Source organism: Macrosteles quadrilineatus, unplaced genomic scaffold, assembly GCF_028750875.1.
Source record: "Macrosteles quadrilineatus isolate MER2022 unplaced genomic scaffold, UCM_ALF_1.0 Scaffold_9__3_contigs__length_116548681, whole genome shotgun sequence".
NCBI lineage: Eukaryota > Metazoa > Arthropoda > Insecta > Hemiptera > Cicadellidae > Macrosteles > Macrosteles quadrilineatus.
The window spans coordinates 102754430-102774214 of record NW_026542602.1 but is presented as its reverse complement, the minus strand read 5'-3'; the positions used below and the strand labels follow the sequence as shown (position 1 = coordinate 102774214).

Below are 19785 nucleotides of genomic sequence, written 5' to 3'. Positions count from 1 at the left end.
AAGTTAAAAGTTAATGACAATTAACTCGTTCTTAGTAGATATATTTTCTTGTTATTTCTACAATAAATACAGATTTGTTTTTAGTACATACAAATTTAAGAGTAAATGTGGGGTTTTTAAGAAAGGAAGACCAGTTACATTCTCTTTAGATTTTCCACGAGCTTTTAACACTTTGAGATTTATAACATGATAAAAAGTGTAATTGAAGCAATTAAGTTCATCGCAATGCTGTTTAATGAATTATTGTTCTGACTCTTTAGTGGTTATTGTGACGTGACCCGTTACACTTATGAGACCTCCATTTTATGCATCTTTCAGGAATTATAATAACTGTAAGATTTTCAATGTATTTTGTTTTTGTGTAACTTTTGACGATTTCATAAAATTCGATTCTCTGTACAGTCATATAATATTCTATATCCCTATATTTATTCTCTCAACAGGAGGTTATACCATTACTAGTAGAACGTTACTACGGGATGTACAAGAAATTAAAGGGTTTACTACTTAGTTAAAAGTTTCACAAAATATTCTAAGAATTTTTTTGTGAAAAGCGTTATCAAAATGTTATCAAACAATAAAACAACAATTTTTCGGATGAAAAGTAGTTGACAAAGAATTATAAACAAATATGTACAACGTAAACTTGACTCATTATGCTGTATGTATAAGGTAACGATATTGCACTTCTTGAGGGAATTTTTAAATAAGCATACACTCAATTGGTAACGTAATTTATTCAGTCATTTTCTTAATCTAATCAAAGTCCGTGTTCATGGTGGTGATGGAGAACATTTTCGTCGTGATGTTCAAAGAAATGAATCACGGGTACTTTGATTGGAATCTGATGGCCAACATGAAGAATAAAATTCTGGTAAGACCTGGCTGGCTCATGGTGTTCTTTATGTCCTTCGTGCAGTTCAAAATTCAGTTCTTGGTGTTCAGATTCATGCTCTGCCAGTTCTTGGTGTTCAGATTCATGCTCTCCCAGTTCTTGGTGTTGAAACTCGGACTCGTTGACTTCAAAATGAGGTTGATAAGTCTGTTCATGAAGTTCTACTCTTGGTTCATGATGTTCAAAATGTCCATGTTCAAAATGGGACTCTTTTTCTACGTGATGAGTCTCATGTTCCTCGTGGTGGCCAGCGAACGCAGTCGCTGCCAGCATTATGACAACTAAAACCTAGAATTAACAAAGTATTTATTATTACTGGTACATAGTAAAATTATAATAATAATAACAATATACGACATTACGTTGGCCCAAGTAAAAAAATAGTTAATACTAGCTGTTGTACCCGTGCTTTGCAACGGGAAGAGGACACAAAATAGAAACATTTTAATCTTTATCTCTTGCATATAATAGTTACACATCTGCCAACGCTTTTAGAAACAAAATTCAACTTTTATGGCCTTAATAGAAACGTTAAAGTTATGATTTTTAAATATGGTAAGTAGTGGATAACCACCATTTTGCTTTTGATTAATTTTAAATCTTGTGTAGGCTGATATGAGAAAAAATGACCAAATATTCGAGTAAAACTTTGACATACATGATTTACCAGATTTACCTTCATCTCCCTTAATTACACATCTTTTAATTTATTATTGACATTTTAAATTTCAATTTTGAAGTTGCAAAAATACTAATTATTAAATTTAAATATCTTTATATTAAACTCTTCTTTATATTAAATTACAAATCCTTTCATCTTCAGTTTTTTCACTCACAATAAATCATTAGCAAAACTAAGTCAGCTGTTATAAAATTTAGAAATATTGCTGTGCCTTATCAATACAGTCTTTTGAAATATTAAAGAAACTATATCTATAGGTACTATAAAGAATTTCAAACAAATATAATTTAGCATTAAAGACAGCAGACAAAACTAATATGATTATCAAAGCATCAAGGACTAAAAAATGTAATAGCAAATACAGTATATGTTTCATTGCATCTCTGATTCTACTATACAAAAATATCAACATACAACTTAATATACAAACCAGTTCTTTTAAACAGTTCCATCGTCCATTTCCTTTACATTTTCACATTTACCATTAAGAAAACATAGTAACAGATATTTCATTGATTTTAGAGACAAAAGAACACTGTGTACTGCTTAGTTTTATGATATTTTCCTTGGTTTAATTACATCAGTGGTGTAGCAAAATACAAATAATAATTGTATCATATAAAGTAAATGTGAACTGAAAGCTATGTTAAGATAAAATAAGAGTATTTTGTATTACCATTTGATAATTAAATATAGTTACACATATAAAACAGATTTTAGAAAACTAAAATCAACGACAATTTAGTTATTGATGATATTCTTTAGTTTAATTTAAGCATAGGTTTAGCAAAACACAATAACTTAATTTACCTAAATATACATATAAAAAACACTGTGATGTGCAAGTTATGTTAAGTTATTCTAACACATGTGAAGCAGTTATAATTTATTTAAAGTAGCCTCCAAATTCATACAAAACATCCATACATTGTAATTTTCATACTGTCTCCATGAAAACATACCAATAACATTATTTTCACTTAAGATTACTAACTTAAGACGCTTTAAAAAATCCAAAGCATAGGAGTTGATACAGCAACGGTTAAAATCTTTTTTTTCTATAATCATTGGCATAGTTTTAGAATAAATAATCCATGATAAAAGTTTAGATTAAAATAAACCTACCTCATATTTATGGAAAATATTATATTTAATTTCTTTGTATCAGCTGTCTGAAATTGTGAAATATGCAGTTTAGCAGTTCTTCTTGTTTATATTTAAATGTCAAAGCAAATGTAAACAAACATTGTTAGTGTTCTCATCACAGCCATGGAGACCAATCAATATTTACTTTTAAAATGTTCACCTCAGAACTTTTAAAGCCAAAGGGGCAAAGCCTACTGTCAGTATCGAAATGTGAATAGTCCTATAATGGTCCTTGGTATGGTAGCTATATTTTTGTAAAATTTAAGCCCAGTTGGTTCAGTAGTTTTTGCACCTATTAGTAATACACATACAGACAGATACCATTAGATTTTTATATAATAGTATAGATATAGATAATATAAAATGTAAATGGTAAATAATCAAAACATAGCAAGTTTCCTCAGTAAAATCGCTATTTATGTCTTTTTGAAGCATAATAAAGTACCGAATACAAATTGGTGCCAAATGTTCAAAACTAATGATTAATTAATAGGTTTGTGTTAAACAAATTAGTTATGACAGCGTAGGACTGATCTTTGTTGATTACGTGTACTTATTTTTCGTGTAAATGCGTGTGTAGTATCTTTGGATTCAGAGAATGATTTTAAATCATTATTTAATACGAAAAATAGATACAAAATTATTAGTTTTCTTCTTTGATCGATTATTTAAGCAATGTTACCAATAATAAAATATGGGAAGTAGTTCATTATGAAAAACGTGTCTTAAATCCTAAATAAATTTAAATGTTTATTTCATGTAACGTTGCAAATTTTAAGTAGGTTTAAAATTACTTTACGAAAATAAAGTGTAATGTATAGAACTTGTAATCGTTTGATCAAATTAATAAGCAAATATTCCGTCAATGACAACATTGTTTTTAAACCTATATCATTACTATGTGCCTAGTTTAAACAACACTGTGGTAGCAATAAAATACCAATAAAGTATTTAAATGGGCAATCCTGAGTTTTTAAAGCATAAAACTCGTTTTTACAACGTTTTAGTAAAGAAGACAGCGAACAGTGATTGAGCTGCCTTTTGTATCCTGCTAAAAAGTATCAGTTTGTAAAAATTATCTACTTACTACTTTATTTTGACACATCTAAATTATTTAGGTATAGTCGAATACTTACTGATTTCATGATGGTGAGTGTACAATATGGAGAAGAGTGAACTACTGATCATTGTTGTGGGAGAAGCCATATATACATGTCTCGGCTACGGTTGGCTGGTGTATCTTAGCCACTCGGAATTTCTAAATTAGTTTCAAATTGACACGAATATCATACGGAAGTATGAGCTTTTGTTTGCTATAGTTGTTATAACACATGAAGGTGTGAAATATGTATGTATCAAATAAGAAAATAACTAGCTGTTAACCCTCGGCTTCGCCCAACATAGATTTGTGATTTATTACTACTGCAGTACTGTAGTACAATGAGCCCGTTGAATCCGCAACTTCGCTAAAGGCTGAAATGACCGTTTGCATTAAATTTACGTTATTAAATTATTAGAAGTTTTGGAAGAGACCGTGGCAAAAGGGTGCAACCCATCATTGCGGAAATATAGTACTGTAGTTTGTTTTGTCATGAGCAACATTTTTAACAAAAATCGCATCATCTTTTATGATCTTATCTTGGTCAAAATCTGTTTGGAATTGGCTGAGTGGCCGAGTAGGCAGGTTTGCTATAATTTATCCCTGTATTAAATTTTATCGAAATCTGTAACTTTTTTTCTACAGTTTGGCTAATTGTAATAGCAAAATAACATTAAAACAAAGTTTTATGATAGAAAATGTCCAATGTTTTTTTTACGGATTTTATTCTGTATGTATTTCGGAACTGGAATGAAGTGCGTAAACTGGAACTGCATTGTTTTGAGGCGCAAACATGAGGAAAAAGTCAATTTTCACAGTTTTGACCTAAAACTGATTTTACTCAAAACCCGTTTTAGAAAAAAAAACTTAGATACTTTGTTGTAATAATTGTAATAAAAGGTTGTAGATAATTTGATTCCTCAATACCAATTTTCCATCAGATTTAAGATCCAGGCATTGGTTCATCTTATACAGACCAAAATACTCGTACAAAGGCTTAATGGAAGAATTTCAATGGAAATTGCTTTTTTTTCTCCTTAAGCCCCCTTAAAATTTTGAATGTTGCCTTATTGCACTTTTACACCATACACATCTACCCCCTATCCCAAACTTGACAATTCTTTGTCGTATATTTTGTGAGATATAATAATCATCTGGCAGTCAGAGGTATTTGCCTTTTATAAGTATAGAGAAAACTTAAATTTCAAACTTTTTTTCAAAATCATTACGGTGGTGTTAATATTTATGATTATTAAATAGACTATGAATCTTTTTTCCGTTAATAAGCTTTTTCAATAATAGTTTCGTAAATATAATGCATAAAGCTGAATTTAACAAAGTAGTAAACGTCTAAAATTGTTTTCAAATATCTCATAAGTGTATTCCAATTTTTAGATGTATTGATTAAAGAAAAAAAGTACAAGTATAGTTACTTTAAGGGTAGTCCTCTTTTATTCGCATAATTCTTTTGACTAGTATTATCAAAACAAAAGCAAAGATTATACCTATTCTCTTATAAAAGTATCATCGTTATTTATCAACTAAAGACAATGTTATTGGTAGTACATGTTATTACAATTTATGTAACGTTTTAAGGTTTATTATTTACTATTTTGACCGACCATTGAACACAGTATTGCAAATAAGTAACAAAATATTTATCCAACAAGGAAAAACTGTCTGAATTTCTTAAATATCAAAAACATTATTATTATAACTATTACACGAAACGAATCGAAAAACACCTTCAAATTTTATGAATGGATTAAGTTGAATACCGGTAATTCAAGACGCATTGCATTGTTTCACTTTCACTGTATTTTAATCTCGGTTACCAGAAGGGTCAGACCAACCAATTTATACTAAACAACCAGTAGTGGAGGTACCCACATTATCTATTATTTTGCAAAATATACATTTAATTTAGTACATTGGTTTACTTAATAAACCATATATTCAAAACGAGTGTAAAATTTTTCGCCATTACATGAATTAAATATTTTCAGAGTATTAAACATATTGAATATTTATGCCTATTTTCCATATTTTGCATTGTCTCACACAAACTATACTGAACAAAGTACCTTGGAATTTAGGACACTAGAAGGTATAGCAATTTTCTTATAAGATAGAACATAGTGAAATACACCAATTTTAGGGTATAGTTGAAATTATTAGTTTTAGGTACTTCGACAATCTATTTGACACTAAAATTCTGTAGTAAGAGTAATTAAAATCTTAAACAGTTTACATAACAGTTTAGTTGTTACTGACTATCACCCTCTGATGATTGATTAATTCAACAACACTAATTTTCATTCTTAAACTAGCTACAGCTTGAAAATGGGATTCTGATGTATACTAATCTAAATCTCCTAGCCAAAGTCACTACCAAAACGGTAGCGGTCGAACGACTCCTCGTTTCCAAGTTTACAACTGGCCCGAGCTCGTTTGCCAGTCGTCCAATCAGTCAATGTCGCTAATTTGGTTAAATTATAGTCGTAGTGTGGCGCCATTATGGCCACATGTTAGTGGAAAATTTTACAGTTATCTATCAGTGAGGCTGTGGACGATGTTTGTGTTATATAAACAGTTCTTTAACTTATCAAAATGCAAAACACAGGTGGGACGCGTTATATTAACCATTCAGATGGCAGCGTATATTTTTTGGAATCTTGTAAAGCATGTCCAGTTTGGGTTGTGAGACAGAAAGTACAGGAATTGAACAAAAACACGAACAAAGAATGGGTGTTAGTTTAAATTTATTGATCTGGATCTATTGTATGTACATTGTGCAGTATTATGAGTTAACTACTCTGTTGGATTGGTCGGACTCGTACTGCAAGACTTAAGGTCTAGGATTAATACATTTTTAATTATTAATGCCATTTTGATATGTAACGAAACCACAACCAAGTAAGCTGCCTTAAAATGTATGTCACCTACCAAGTGAAGATGGAACTTTGAGGCAAGATTTCTTTGCCGGTACTTGATATCTCACCCTACAAAACCCTTTCTATAAATTCCTGTAAGGCCTATGTTTTTCAAAATTTAATCCATTAAACATTTAAGACAGCTAAGTAAGTTACAAACTTTCCTAATTGACTAATAATTAGGACAAGAATTTAAATCGAATTAAATTTTACCTATTATGGTTCAACTTTTATTGCATTTTTGACTATGATTAGATCTAGACGCGCCGTGCTTATGTTACAGTAGCTGTCACCTATTATATAATGAAAATGTATGTAGTTGAACTAAGCTACCGACCGAGTTTACTGATTTAAAAAATAATTCTTATACAGTCTACTGGAATATGCCACATTTGTACCAAATTGTACCAAGTTTATGAGACAGAAACAAAATCCTGTACTACAAAAATGGCCAACGTCACAAATTAGGCCGACTGGTGATAGTACTGTATTTAAGAGTCGCACTTATTAATATATTTTCCATACATTGCACTGTATTTTAAGGTTCCACGATTTGTTGTTTAATTTAAATATCAATGGGGTACCTTGTGTAGCTTCCTTTTAACTATGATCAGCTTATCAGTTAGTCAGTAAACAATTGAAATACCAAAGACAACGGACAAATGGTTCGATTTAGAATTATGTTTAAGCTTATGTGCTTTTCTGATAAGTGGCGTCACTCTGATTCGTAGAGTGGGTGTACTGTATAATGACCCATCTTGATCTATTAACCTCCAAGACCACAATTCCACATCAAAGTAGTTCTCGGTATCACCGGCAATTGCGATGTTTTTCCCACGTCGTCGCAAGGACTAGCCTCACAGGAGGTGAAGTGATTCATCTCGTCAGTTTATATGTATTTTGTGAGTTGTCCATAACGAGGTGGCAGTCCTTGTTCCTTTCGCTACTTGCCAATGTCGAGTCAACAAGTAGGTTAGGCGGGTAAAATATCTGTCGCGGATCAAACAATACCAGTACTACAAGTACAATAACTGTACTAACAGTACAATATTTTCTACAATTAGTGTACAACGATGTTTGTACAACGATCGTAAGACAAAAATCTTCCACCCAATAGCTGTAACAGGTAAAGATCTCCTGTCAATATTATACGAATGTGATTGCTGTACTATCATTGTACTACGAGTGAAATATTTTGTACAATCAGTGTAATACCAGTACAATACAAACACTATAATTCAAATAAGGTTCGATGCACAACCCTTGTACTAAGAATACAATCTTTGGTAAGATCGATGGGTAAGATAAGATAATGTAAAATAATCCGCAAAGTAACAGTGCTTTTAGTGCCCTACATTGTACCTAGGTTAGGTGAAAGTACAATTGTTACTTAATTTTTTAAATATCTATGTATAATCTTCGACCACAGGAACAAGATATCTTATAATCACTGTAAAACTATGTTTTTTTATTATTTTTTTGATCAATGCAACCTTATGAAATTGTCTGTAGCACACTATTGGCGTCTAAGGCTTGTAAGTAGGCCTACATAGATTAGATTGGTAGCATACTATTTACCTAGCAACAGGAATCATGAAATAGCTATTTATCCACTCTTTCTATAATTAACTGGGGAAAATACACGCTAAGTGTGAAACTTAGTCCAAAAACTGTGGAAAAAGTAATTATTAATCGATCAAAAGTAGAACACCGTGGTCCAAACATGAACAACGAGTTTAAAATAGGCCCTAATATTACATTACGTCGTTAGTCCCCGGTAGGCCTACATAATTTTCTTAAACAATAAATATCAACATAATATATTGATTGTGTATTTATTAACTATTAAGGTAATCTCGTGTGCTGGCAATACACCATTCTTGACCTAATAAAATTAGTCTAACACACCACTACCACTCCATGTGACCTCATTATAGGAAGTAACGCCATGAATTAATTCACAACATGTAGTCAGTTAGCAGACCTTGTCGTTGTCGTTGCCTTCACATTTGTCGCAAATTACTGCTTCATCGGAAGACAACATTACCGTGATTGTCGCGCATTGGAATATTTCCGCGCCAAAATGACTGCTTGTCAACGAAATCAGCTGTGTTTAGGCGGGTGTCCTCACCTGTTGCAACTATAATTGATACTCCGTGTCGATTATAGTATCAGATTAGGCCAAGGTTTAGGGTAATGCAGTTTTCAGTGGAGTCGTACATGGCAAAAAATGTATCCAGAGCAAAAAAAGTGATCAAATAATATTTAAAGAATTCTGTTAATATAATTTTTTACTTAAATTAATACATAATCAATAGACAAAAGTTTCGGAATGTAAAACTTATGGTACTATTTGGAATAATCTATTGACTCAAATCTGTCTATTGAATTAGTAATACATCTGAGATTTGCAATAGCAAAGATTATTAGCTGGATTTGTACTATAAAAGTATCATTTTAGTATGAGAAAGGATTTTTAAACACTCAGTAAACCAAAAATTCATCATATTGGGCATCTGATGGATTCATTATTCACAAGGATGAATTTATTTAATTTTAACCATCCAAAGTTAAAAAAATTATAAATATAAAGGATTTTGTGACTGAGGATTAAGGCCGGTTTTAAGTATCTTGTGTACTGGTTCCCAACTGTAAATTTCTTGTAAAATATTCTTAGCACAAAACCTCAACAAGACGAATGCGACCTCTATAAGACGATTTCTCATGATCTTAACCTCCATAGTACGTTGTTTTGAAAACAAACGGAAGCTTTTCTCAACATGAAACCCCCACATTCTTCAATCATTGTCTGAGAGCGAGAAGAAGCCACTAGAAGACAAATAAGGACAGTTTATACCTCGATAAAACGAACCTATTTATTAAGAATACCTCGATAGTACGAGTTTTCTCCTACCCATTGAAATTCGTCTTATAGAGGTTCGACTAGCATGGCAGTTGTACATGATTAAAGAGCTTGAAATTGAAACTAAAGGTACGTACGTTTAAAGGTACGTACGGAGGGGTATGGATTGAATGGGAATTAAATGATACGGTTCATAATGTTAACAAACTTTTCCAGGGTTTTTAAATTAGTATCGAAGGCATAAGCGGTAAACTGATTCATTGTGTGATTCTAGAAAAACCACTCCAAAGGTCAAAATTCAATGGTATCTGAGCTAAAACATAGAACAAGTGATGGAAACATAAGTTTAGCTCAAAGCAAAAACCTAGCCGACTTTTGGAGGTAGTCAGGTAATTGACTAGTTTGACTCCTGGGGTCACGTACGTGACCTTGGAGTGGAGGTCAGAGATGTGCCTCTGGACTAGGGAAGGTCTCGAACCTAGTAACTGGGCTGACGTGACTGAATCATTACGATGAGATGAGGAGCTACTAGGAACACATTTTCGGAAATAATGTTCTAAACAAATGAAACTCATCTTGAAACATAGACATTTATCTCATCAATCAAGATCGCCTCTCGATATTTAACTTTGTACTGTTTTGGCTCACTAACGGCGGATAAAAAAGTTTGTTAAAACGGTCTCATTTTCTATTAACATTAAATGTGTGTAGTATTCAACAGTAGGATAAGTGAATTTCCCTGTCAGTTGGCCGAGCACGGACGGTATGGTTATCTTGAGTGTGGGGGGTTCTTCCCGGAACCTCAATTGAGTCAAGGGTGTCGCCACCTCTGGTGGATAGGTTCATCCGGGTGGGTTCCACTTCTATACCTGCCTCCTTTTGGGAAACCCTGATGGCTTGGCAGTGATGTTGGGTCTGACGGGCAAACGAAGTAGATCGGGTGCTGGGTCCGAGCCCGCCAGGGATATCTGGGGATCTATCGCTCTGGTTATCTCTGGTTTCCCAGCAATGGGTAAGGCCTCGATCGGGCAGCGGTGTAAATGGGAGGTTGGGGTTCCCCCCGTCAGCGTGCTGACGGTCCCCTTCCTTCTGGCTATTGATGGCGGGCTTGCCTGTCAGGGATTAGATAGGTCCCGAGTGTTGCTTGCACTAAATGCGTCGGGGCGCTCCATTATGGACCTCTAGGTTCCGACCTAGTGGAACCCAGGTGGAGTGACGCTTAAACAAGCAGCCGGAATCCCTGGTTAGGATTGAGGGGCAACCCTCTTTCCGAAGGGTCTGCTTCGGCAGCCGGCGAGCCTGATGACCTTAAGTCATCCGCCCATGATGTGCTAAAGGTTGATGCATAAGCTTCGGCCTACATCATGGGGCCCGGGTTGAGTCTCACGACAGGTACCGGGTACGTAGTCAGGGGGCTTCGGCTCTCATGACAAAGAATAATAATAATGTCAGTTGGCAGCAAAAAAGAACCATAATTATTATACCTTTTTATTTAAAATACAGTGTGTAAATTAAGTCTTGAAACAAATCTGTATTTTTAAAACAGAAATGGATAGAAATATTCTGTGTGTAGCATTGATTCTTAACAAAGGTTCCTCTATTTTTTACACAAAAAAATTTGTATAACCCCCCTAACAGGGTAGGGGGGTTATTTTTTCAAATAGCAACCCCTATTGAGTGACCCCTCATTTTGAAGGGCGTGTCAAAAGAAACACAATGACGCAAATCTGGGTGAATATCTCAACCCTAGTCAAAATGGCGGGCATTCCAAAATGGGTGCTTTTTCACATTAAATCAAATTTTTAATACCCACCATTTAGGCTAGGGATGTAATACCAACCTCGGGTTTGCATCATTGTATTTCTTTTGACAACCAATAGGGGTTGTTATTAAACAAATATATCACCGCTATCCCCTACCCTGTTAAAGGGGTTAAAAAATATTGTTGATTTAAAAAAAATGCAAAGCCTATGTTAACAATCAATTCCACAAAAAGAATATTTCTAATTATTACGGTTTAAAAAATACAGAATTGTTTCCATATTTGGGAAATTTGTGCTTTTTCATATACAGTAGAACAAATTTTGGAATACCTGCCATTTTTTCTAGGGGTGAGATATCCACTTCGGGGTTTTGTCATTGTGTTTCTTTTGACAAATCCTTCAAAATGAGGGGTTTACTCAATAGGGGTTGTTATTGGGAAAAATAAGTCACCCCCTACCCCCTACCCAATAGGGGGGTTAAAAAATATTTTGATGTAAAAAAATACGGAACCTTTGCTAACAGTCAATGCCACAAACAGGATACTTCTATCTATTTCGGTTTAAATAAACGGTATCAGCATTCTGACACATACCCTACTCAATTCCACGATCCGTTTTTCATTTTCATATCTTGATTTTGAAATATTGGCATTTTTAACAAAAAAACTTCAATATTTCATAAAGAAAGCTTGAAAACAAAAAATAGATTGCGGCATTGAGTTTAGCTTAAAAAAGTAATTCGAAATGATGGGTCACAACACCCCCTTCGTGTTTAAAATAACTTATTAAATTTCAAAATAGCGGACCCAAGGTGGTGGCCAAAAAATGTCATCCGCCATAACCAAGTGAAAATATGTCGACAATGACTGGTGGTGTATACTTATCTTTATCTAGCTCTATTTTGAGATTATGGTCTTAGTTTGTAGATGCATAATGTTAAAATGGGCTAAAAGTAAAGGTTATACAAATCCCTCATAACTTTGTATTGGATCAAGATTTTTAAAAACGGTTTGTGGGATTGTAATCAGGGTAAAAATATAGTTCGAAATAATTGGTCATAGCCACACCTTTACATTTAAAAAAATATTTTGAATTCAATATGGAGAATCCAAGATGTCGGCCGGAAATTACCACCTTGTCAAAATTAAGTACTTACTACCCAACAATGTTTGGAAGTGGTCTGGGATTGATATTTGAACAAATGTAGAAACAAATTGGGGGGGGGCATTTAAAACTCACCGTGTATTGATAGCAAGGTATTATCTTCTACATCAAACGACCTTCCAAACGTCTGCAGTTTTGTATACATCTAAAAATGTTTACTCTTAATACGTTTCAGAGTCATGTTGGTGGCAGAATTCCCGGTGAATGAATGAGTTGATATGAATGGAGTGTAGTATTACACTATGACCTTGTACTTCAAAGGTCACTTCTATTGTTGCACAGTCATTGTTGCACTCAACCTGAATGACTTCCCTGGTAGACTAAAGACCTTATCAAGCCGGATAAGTCATAACAAGTTAGATGGTTTGATAGGTTTGTTAGTTTGTGACCTTTCGCGATAATTGTCCATTGCCTAAAGGTTTGTTTACAATCGCTTAGAGTAAGCAAGATAGAGAAAATTCGACTTTTTTGTGAGAAAGATTAGTAAACATGTTTTGTATATTTCTTGAACTTGTTAAAAGTGTTTTCAAATAGGTAATTAATTCCACTCAAGCTTTAATAATTTCGCTGGATTTTCTTATGAAGTACGGTAATGGATTTTTCCTCACATGTATCATGTCATCATTTGAATTATTATGCGATCTCTTGTTTGTTCATCGTATGGAATTTCTAGGCCATCAATTATTGTTTTTGGCTGATGTCACTTCTCATGTTTGTTCGAAACATTACGAATGGAATCATCAGGAATGCGGAGTAGAATCTATAAATTCTAAATAAATTGCGGATTTACAACCAAAAAGCCATTAATTTCTGTATTATTAATTGAGATGGAGACGCCACCTAGGTGCGTATTTAAGCCAAATATGAGTACGGCAATGAATATGAGTGTACAATTTTGTGAGGTGATCTGTGAAGCTTTGATACTGACTAAGATCAACAGTTTCATCAGTCAGGATCATTTACTTAAATATCAATGATTGAACAGACTGGGTTCAAATTCTAACTTTAAAAAGATACTGATTATTAAGGATCGAACCGGCGACCTTTTGACTGTCGGGCGAGCCCTTCAACCACTCAGCTACCCAGCCATCACACATAAACTTATTTAATCCGTTATGAAGATGCAAGAATTACATTTTTAAGATGAGAGAGACTTAAATAATACAACATTAAGAAACTCGTTCTCGAATGATTCAGTCAAAACTAATCTCTAACGGCCATGTATAAAAACTCTAACCGAACAAACTCAATAAAAATACCACTTCAGTTCATTGCCACCATTGCCATTATTAAACAACTTTGTTACTGTAAACAGCTGAATTTTTTCACATAAGTCAGCTGTTTCCAATCATTGTTGACGTCCCTGTAGTCTGCAAGCACCTGACTGGCCTTGACTGATGACTCGTCTGGGTTGTCTTCGACGATGGTCTGTGATCAACCATCAACGACAGAACACATTCGGCTCAAGGCTTCCAACATAATTTGGCACAACGATACGATTAAGAAGTACGCAGGGATTTTATTGAAATGCTATGATAACCGTCTCAATATAGTGCAGTTACTCGTTGTGGATGACACAAATCGAAATCTTGGTTTGATTTGTTTGTTTTTACTGTGGAACATTTGGAATTGTTGTGTAGTACAAATGTGGAGGCTAAAAACGCTCCTTAACGTTAAACAATTTTAAATTATCATTCTTAAAGATTTTCGCTGAAAAATATACTATACTTTTTACAATACACGGTTATGAAATACAATTCAAAGCCAACAGAAATCTTAAACTAGCTGTTTACGGATTATTGCTGCCAAACATTTATATTCAAGAACCAGAATTAAATAAAACTTTAGCGATTAGTGTGGAAATTGTACATAACGGTTATAAAGAAGAGTGTGCACCGTGTTTTTGGAGGGTACATGGTATCTACGAACCCGTAGCATAAAATCAAAACAATTATTTTAAACAAGGTTGTTATTTAGTTTACGCAAAGATTGCGTAAAAATAGTGTTAACGACTTGAGTAGAAAATTTAAAAACTTCTTCGCGAGTTGCGTACACTACTTTACCTACGACAGTGTTTTAATTACTAAAAATCACTCCTCATAACTTTGAAGAGATGTTATGTTTTCGTTTATAACCTCTCATTGCCTTTGACAGTTATGCAACGAAACATTGTACCAACTAATTGAACCACTCAATAATTAAATTGTCCTGAACAGCTGATTAGCTGACAAGCTCAAATCATTACAATTTTACTTCTTCTCTCTCAATCCTTTAACCTCATTGACCCGTAAACCCGTGTTGTTATGTAAAACTATGCTGTTATGAAAGTAAACAATGCTATTATGAGAAAAATTTCAATTCTAAGAACTTAACTGAAATGGCTACTTTAAAAAACTGTCGTAGGAAATAGTATATTTCGTACCAAGGGCCGAAAATGAGGTTTTGCCGACTCGAGATAGTTTTTAATAATGCACACTGATAGTCAACCCAACTAAAACTTTTTATGTGAAGAAATAATTTGAGGAATCAGCAAAAATCTATATATTAATAGGCAAGCATGTTTCTTTAAAACCTTTTTTCTCAGCTCGTGTTATTCGTAGGGAAAATCTACGCATACCGTTAGAAAACTATTTTCCTGTAGGTGTGCAGAATCCCTTTATAAATTTAAATAGGCTCAAAGATAAGCACAAAAAATGAGTTTAAAAATTTGAAAATATTAACATGGATCTTATGCGTTGCCATGCTGGTAACGAAAATAACAACGAAATATAAACAGAAAACCAAAACAAATGGAAGAAACTCAAATCACATGTTTTATTTACAGTGTGGGGTGAAAATAGATAAGTGAGTACATTACGTATTTTTGGTCGAGTTTCGACCACTGGACGACCTCTCGTAATATTAAATAGTTGCTAGGTAGTGGTGACAATAAAACAATTCTATTGCAATGCTATGGATACTGATTGTGTATTTAATATGCATTCAAGTTTTAAGAAAAAAAGCGGGCAGCTGATTTTGCTGCCCTAGAGTTGTAAAACCCTGCTCGGTCCCCAAATGACTATGATAGCTGGCATGGCCATCAAAACGTAACTTTCAGCCACCAATTAACGTATGTTAAGCAGCTAAAAACATCATAGTGTGGTGAAATATAATTAAAGCTGTTATAATTTTAGCTATACATTTTTTTATGCCATATAAATATTTTCTGGTAAAATAATTATAGTTCAAATACAACTAATTTTATAGTTGTGGTAAAATATTTGTTTTAATATACTGTTTATTTAGTTTGAGTGTTGTAGCAATAGGTTAATTAATCTAGGACCGAGTGTAACAATTATTAAGGTGGGAATTACGTTGGAGTTTCATGTGTCGGAATTCAAATCAACACGTTGCCTGAAGTGCGGAGCAAATTAGGACAACTAATTAATCAAATAGTCATCTGATATCCTAGATAGTTCAATTAGTTGCGGTTCATTATGTTAAAAGATTTAGTAGATTATATTCCAGTAAAACTGGTTTTATTGAAGGGTTATGAAGTTTTCAGAATTAATTGTCCATTAATTGTTTTGGATTAACTTAAAAATCAACTTCTTATGATTTTATATTGTTACTGCAGTACAAAAATTGTTATGGAAAATGTGCTGAAAATTGAAATATTTAACCTTACGAATATTGCTTTTTATTATTTTAGACAATAATATGGATATTGAAGGAAATTTGTATTAAAGTCACATATATTGCCTGTCTCTTCATTAATAGTTTGAGTGGATTTTCATTTTGTTTACATGAAATGAAATAATAATGTTTTTATCTTTATTAAATTGTACATAGTGCCTTCTGGTACCCTCTCACAAGTAATGTTGAAACAAGGAAAATAATGAAATCATAAACAAAAATAAACCGATTGTAATAGTTTGAAAGCACATGCATAAATATATTTGTTGGGATCTGATCATATTAAGTGCAATAATAGAATCCCAGAATTTAACAGTTTTTATTTGGATCTCGTAAAAGAGTATAACTTATGTGAAAGAGACTTTATGGGTTCAAACAAAATGAGTGTAAATGTAAACAATTGATAGAAAAATCTTATAGTTGTTTTAAATGAGTCTCAAAACGTATTTAAAACGTTTTTTTTTCCTATAGCACATGTAAACAATACCTACAATTTAAAAACAATCCACAAGAAACATGTATTTTTCACATCCTTTTAAATCAACCAACTACACTCCGGACCAAATTAACTCCAGTGGATCAGTCTCTGTGCAGTCGACCTGCCAATCACAGATAATGTTTCACTAAAGAAGTGTCTAATTGCCAGAGCGGCCGCACTGGCTAGCCTCGCGAATGTGGGTCAAAACCGCTCAAACTCCACAAAAACCGCCTCCTATGATAGCCTTGCACTTCCACGCTTGGGGCGATGTCTTCGTGGCCGTCGGACGTCCAGGTCCAAGGCCCAAACGGTGGAATACTACAAAATACTTCCGAGTCCCCCAGGAATGTTGCTGTGTTGGCAAAACATATCAGGTCTTAAGGAACGAATTGTGGATATTTATAGAGATGCACTGTGGATACGATACTCCGTCTGGGTGTGTAGATTTGAAAAATAGCATAAGACTTTCGATTCAAACCATAAAACTCCGAGATGCAAAAGACATTGTTTTGTTGAGGTTTATAATGTTAAATTCAGAATGCCCAGTTGTATTATTTGCATTTTCGCTGATAAAAATCTAGCTGCCTAAAAAATGTAAATTGAAGATCGGAATTTTTATTATTATAACGCAAAATGTGTGAGGAATTTAAAGTTTAAGTAGAACTTGTTTGGTTTTGCAAGATAAAAATCAGTACCTATACCTATTAAATTGTCTTTTAAAACTTAAGGAGAGTCACCGGTCGAGATGGTGTGATAAATACAAAATAAATTTTAAAACGAAATAAAACTAATGTATTTTAAACAAAATTTGTATGACATAGCCTATAGTATGTCCATCCAACCGGGAAACCTGAGAAATAAACTTAAATTTTGATGACCGGGATAAATGTTAGGTATTGTGCCTATATTTGAACTGGTGTGGGAAGTTAAGAGTTTTTAATATTGACAAAAGCAATCTGCAACAAATTGTCATTTGTTATCTTAACATATCTTCTTGTCACGTACATCACGTTCGCAGGAAATAACCAATGTATTTGTGATCGCGTGAGATGATAACGACGTGGCTGTAGTGATGGGAGATGATCTAGGAATCCGCTAGAACGTCCAAAGCCTACGTCCCCAATAAATAAAGACTCTTTATTATATTTTGTACCAATGCTACTTTGATAGAGCAAGGATTGTTATAAAAGATAATGACAAACAGTGCAGATCCTAACCAACGTCGTTTTCAAAGATAAATCGTAAGCAGAGAATTCTAGCAAAATTGTATACATTCTTTTTTTACTTTGATATTGATTACTTTACTAACTGAATGGATTCATTTGTACAAGAAGAAAGTTCACTATAATGTCGTGCGAAATGGCTCAGGTCCTTAGTATAATGTTATTTACTTTTGACATTAACTATGACTCGTGGTCATTACTTTTTTTCGTTCGAGTTACGTATTTTGTTTTTATTTTTATAAATTTTTTTTGTGTAGGTCTCTTTACTAGATGTTTTGGCTTCCATTTTTCCAGTTTCCATTTTTGGCAGATCGTTTAATCACGTATCTTTGACAAATCCGACATAATTTAAAAATTTTAATCCACTGGATGCGAAATTTTTCTGATCAAAGTTGAGTTTTTCAAAGCAATTTCATAACCATGAGTCGGTGTGGAAGATGACCATTGCTACCTGTTGCTATCTGTTAACATGAAAAAAGAAAAAAGCTCAAGTGGGAAATGGAGGACTGATTTTGTGTAATCAAAAGGGGGGGGGGATGCATGCGTGGGGAAGAGGAATACATGTTTACAACATATCAAATGAAAATATGGATAAATTAATACGGGAACAAGTGCACTTTGGTTCTAGTGATGGTAACAGAAATTGCATTGCCGCAATTGATGGCAGTTACAATAGGTAAATATACGCGTTCCGTAATTGACTCTCATTTTCCTTATTGATATTTTTTTTTGATAGGCCAACAGAAATTAATAATTTGTTATCATATACCATTATTTATCGTCTTGTATGCCACACAGAATGGCTTACATACGTCTTAGAAGTGTTTAATATATCTTTAATCAACAATTCATTATAAAATTTACTGTTCTCATAAATTATACATTCTGATCAAGAAAGCTGTGTATCTTCATTTAACTGCAAATTAAGTTTGGCTTATCAAGCTAATCAATACCATAGACTAGTAATACACTCGTAAACAAGAATCATCTTTATGCTATAAATGTATTTGTAAAGACTTTATGTTTTCAATATTTATACGCCGTGACTAATTTCTATTTTAGAACTCGAACAATCGCGCAGTTTACAATGGTAGAGTCATTGGGTCTTGACCTTAACCGCTCGACCGGAACGGAACTGTACAGCAGGACTCACAGCACTATGGTAACAATTGTAAACTTTTCTGTATTAGTTGGTATGGATGTACTAACTGCAATAATTCTGTCAATCCTTGGTTTCAAAAAGGACTTTTCACCACACTATGATGTTTTTAGCTATTTTACATACGTTAATTGGTGGCTGAAAGTTACGTTTTGCTGACCATGCTAATTATCATCGTCATTTGGGGACCGAGCAGGTTTTTACATCCCTAGGGCAAAATCAGCTGCCCGCTTACTTTCTTAAAACATAAATATACATACTAAATACACAATCGGTAACCATAGCATTGCAAAAGAATTGTTTTATTGTCACCGCTGCCCACCGCTGCCTAGCAACTATTTATTATCATTTGTGCCGATTCCTCAAATTATTTCTTCACATAACCTTAAAGTTGTAGTTGTGTTGACTATCAGTGTCCATTATTATTGTCGTGAATAGTGGTAATAGGGTATAGTGTGGTGGAAAATAGCGTTCTACCACGGACTGAGTTGGTTTTGCAGCTCTCGATCATTTTAAGTTCGTGACTTCGTTTCGAGCTTAAAAACTATCTCGAGTCAGAAAAACCTAATTTTCTGCTCTAGGTACAAAATATACTATTACAGCTTTGAAAATACAGGGTGAGTTTCTACTGACCGTGTTAACTTCGCCAGTGGGTTCTACTCACTAAAAGGAACAAAAAAGTTCCTATAAACCCATGTCCGATTT

At 33.6% G+C, this 19785-nt stretch overlaps 1 protein-coding gene across 1 annotated transcript; it reads right to left on the bottom strand.

Moving 5' to 3' along the window:
* Positions 1-736: 736 nt before the first annotated feature.
* On the bottom strand, positions 737-3892 carry LOC129002173 (histidine-rich glycoprotein-like). The gene is made up of 2 exons (XM_054429784.1): positions 3860-3892; positions 737-1183 (listed from the first exon to the last, which is right to left on the bottom strand). The coding sequence occupies exons 1-2, from the start codon at positions 3866-3868 to the stop codon at positions 761-763; spliced, it is 432 nt and encodes a 143-aa protein (XP_054285759.1). The 5' UTR covers positions 3869-3892; the 3' UTR covers positions 737-760.
* Between the last annotated feature and the right edge of the window lie 15893 nt (positions 3893-19785).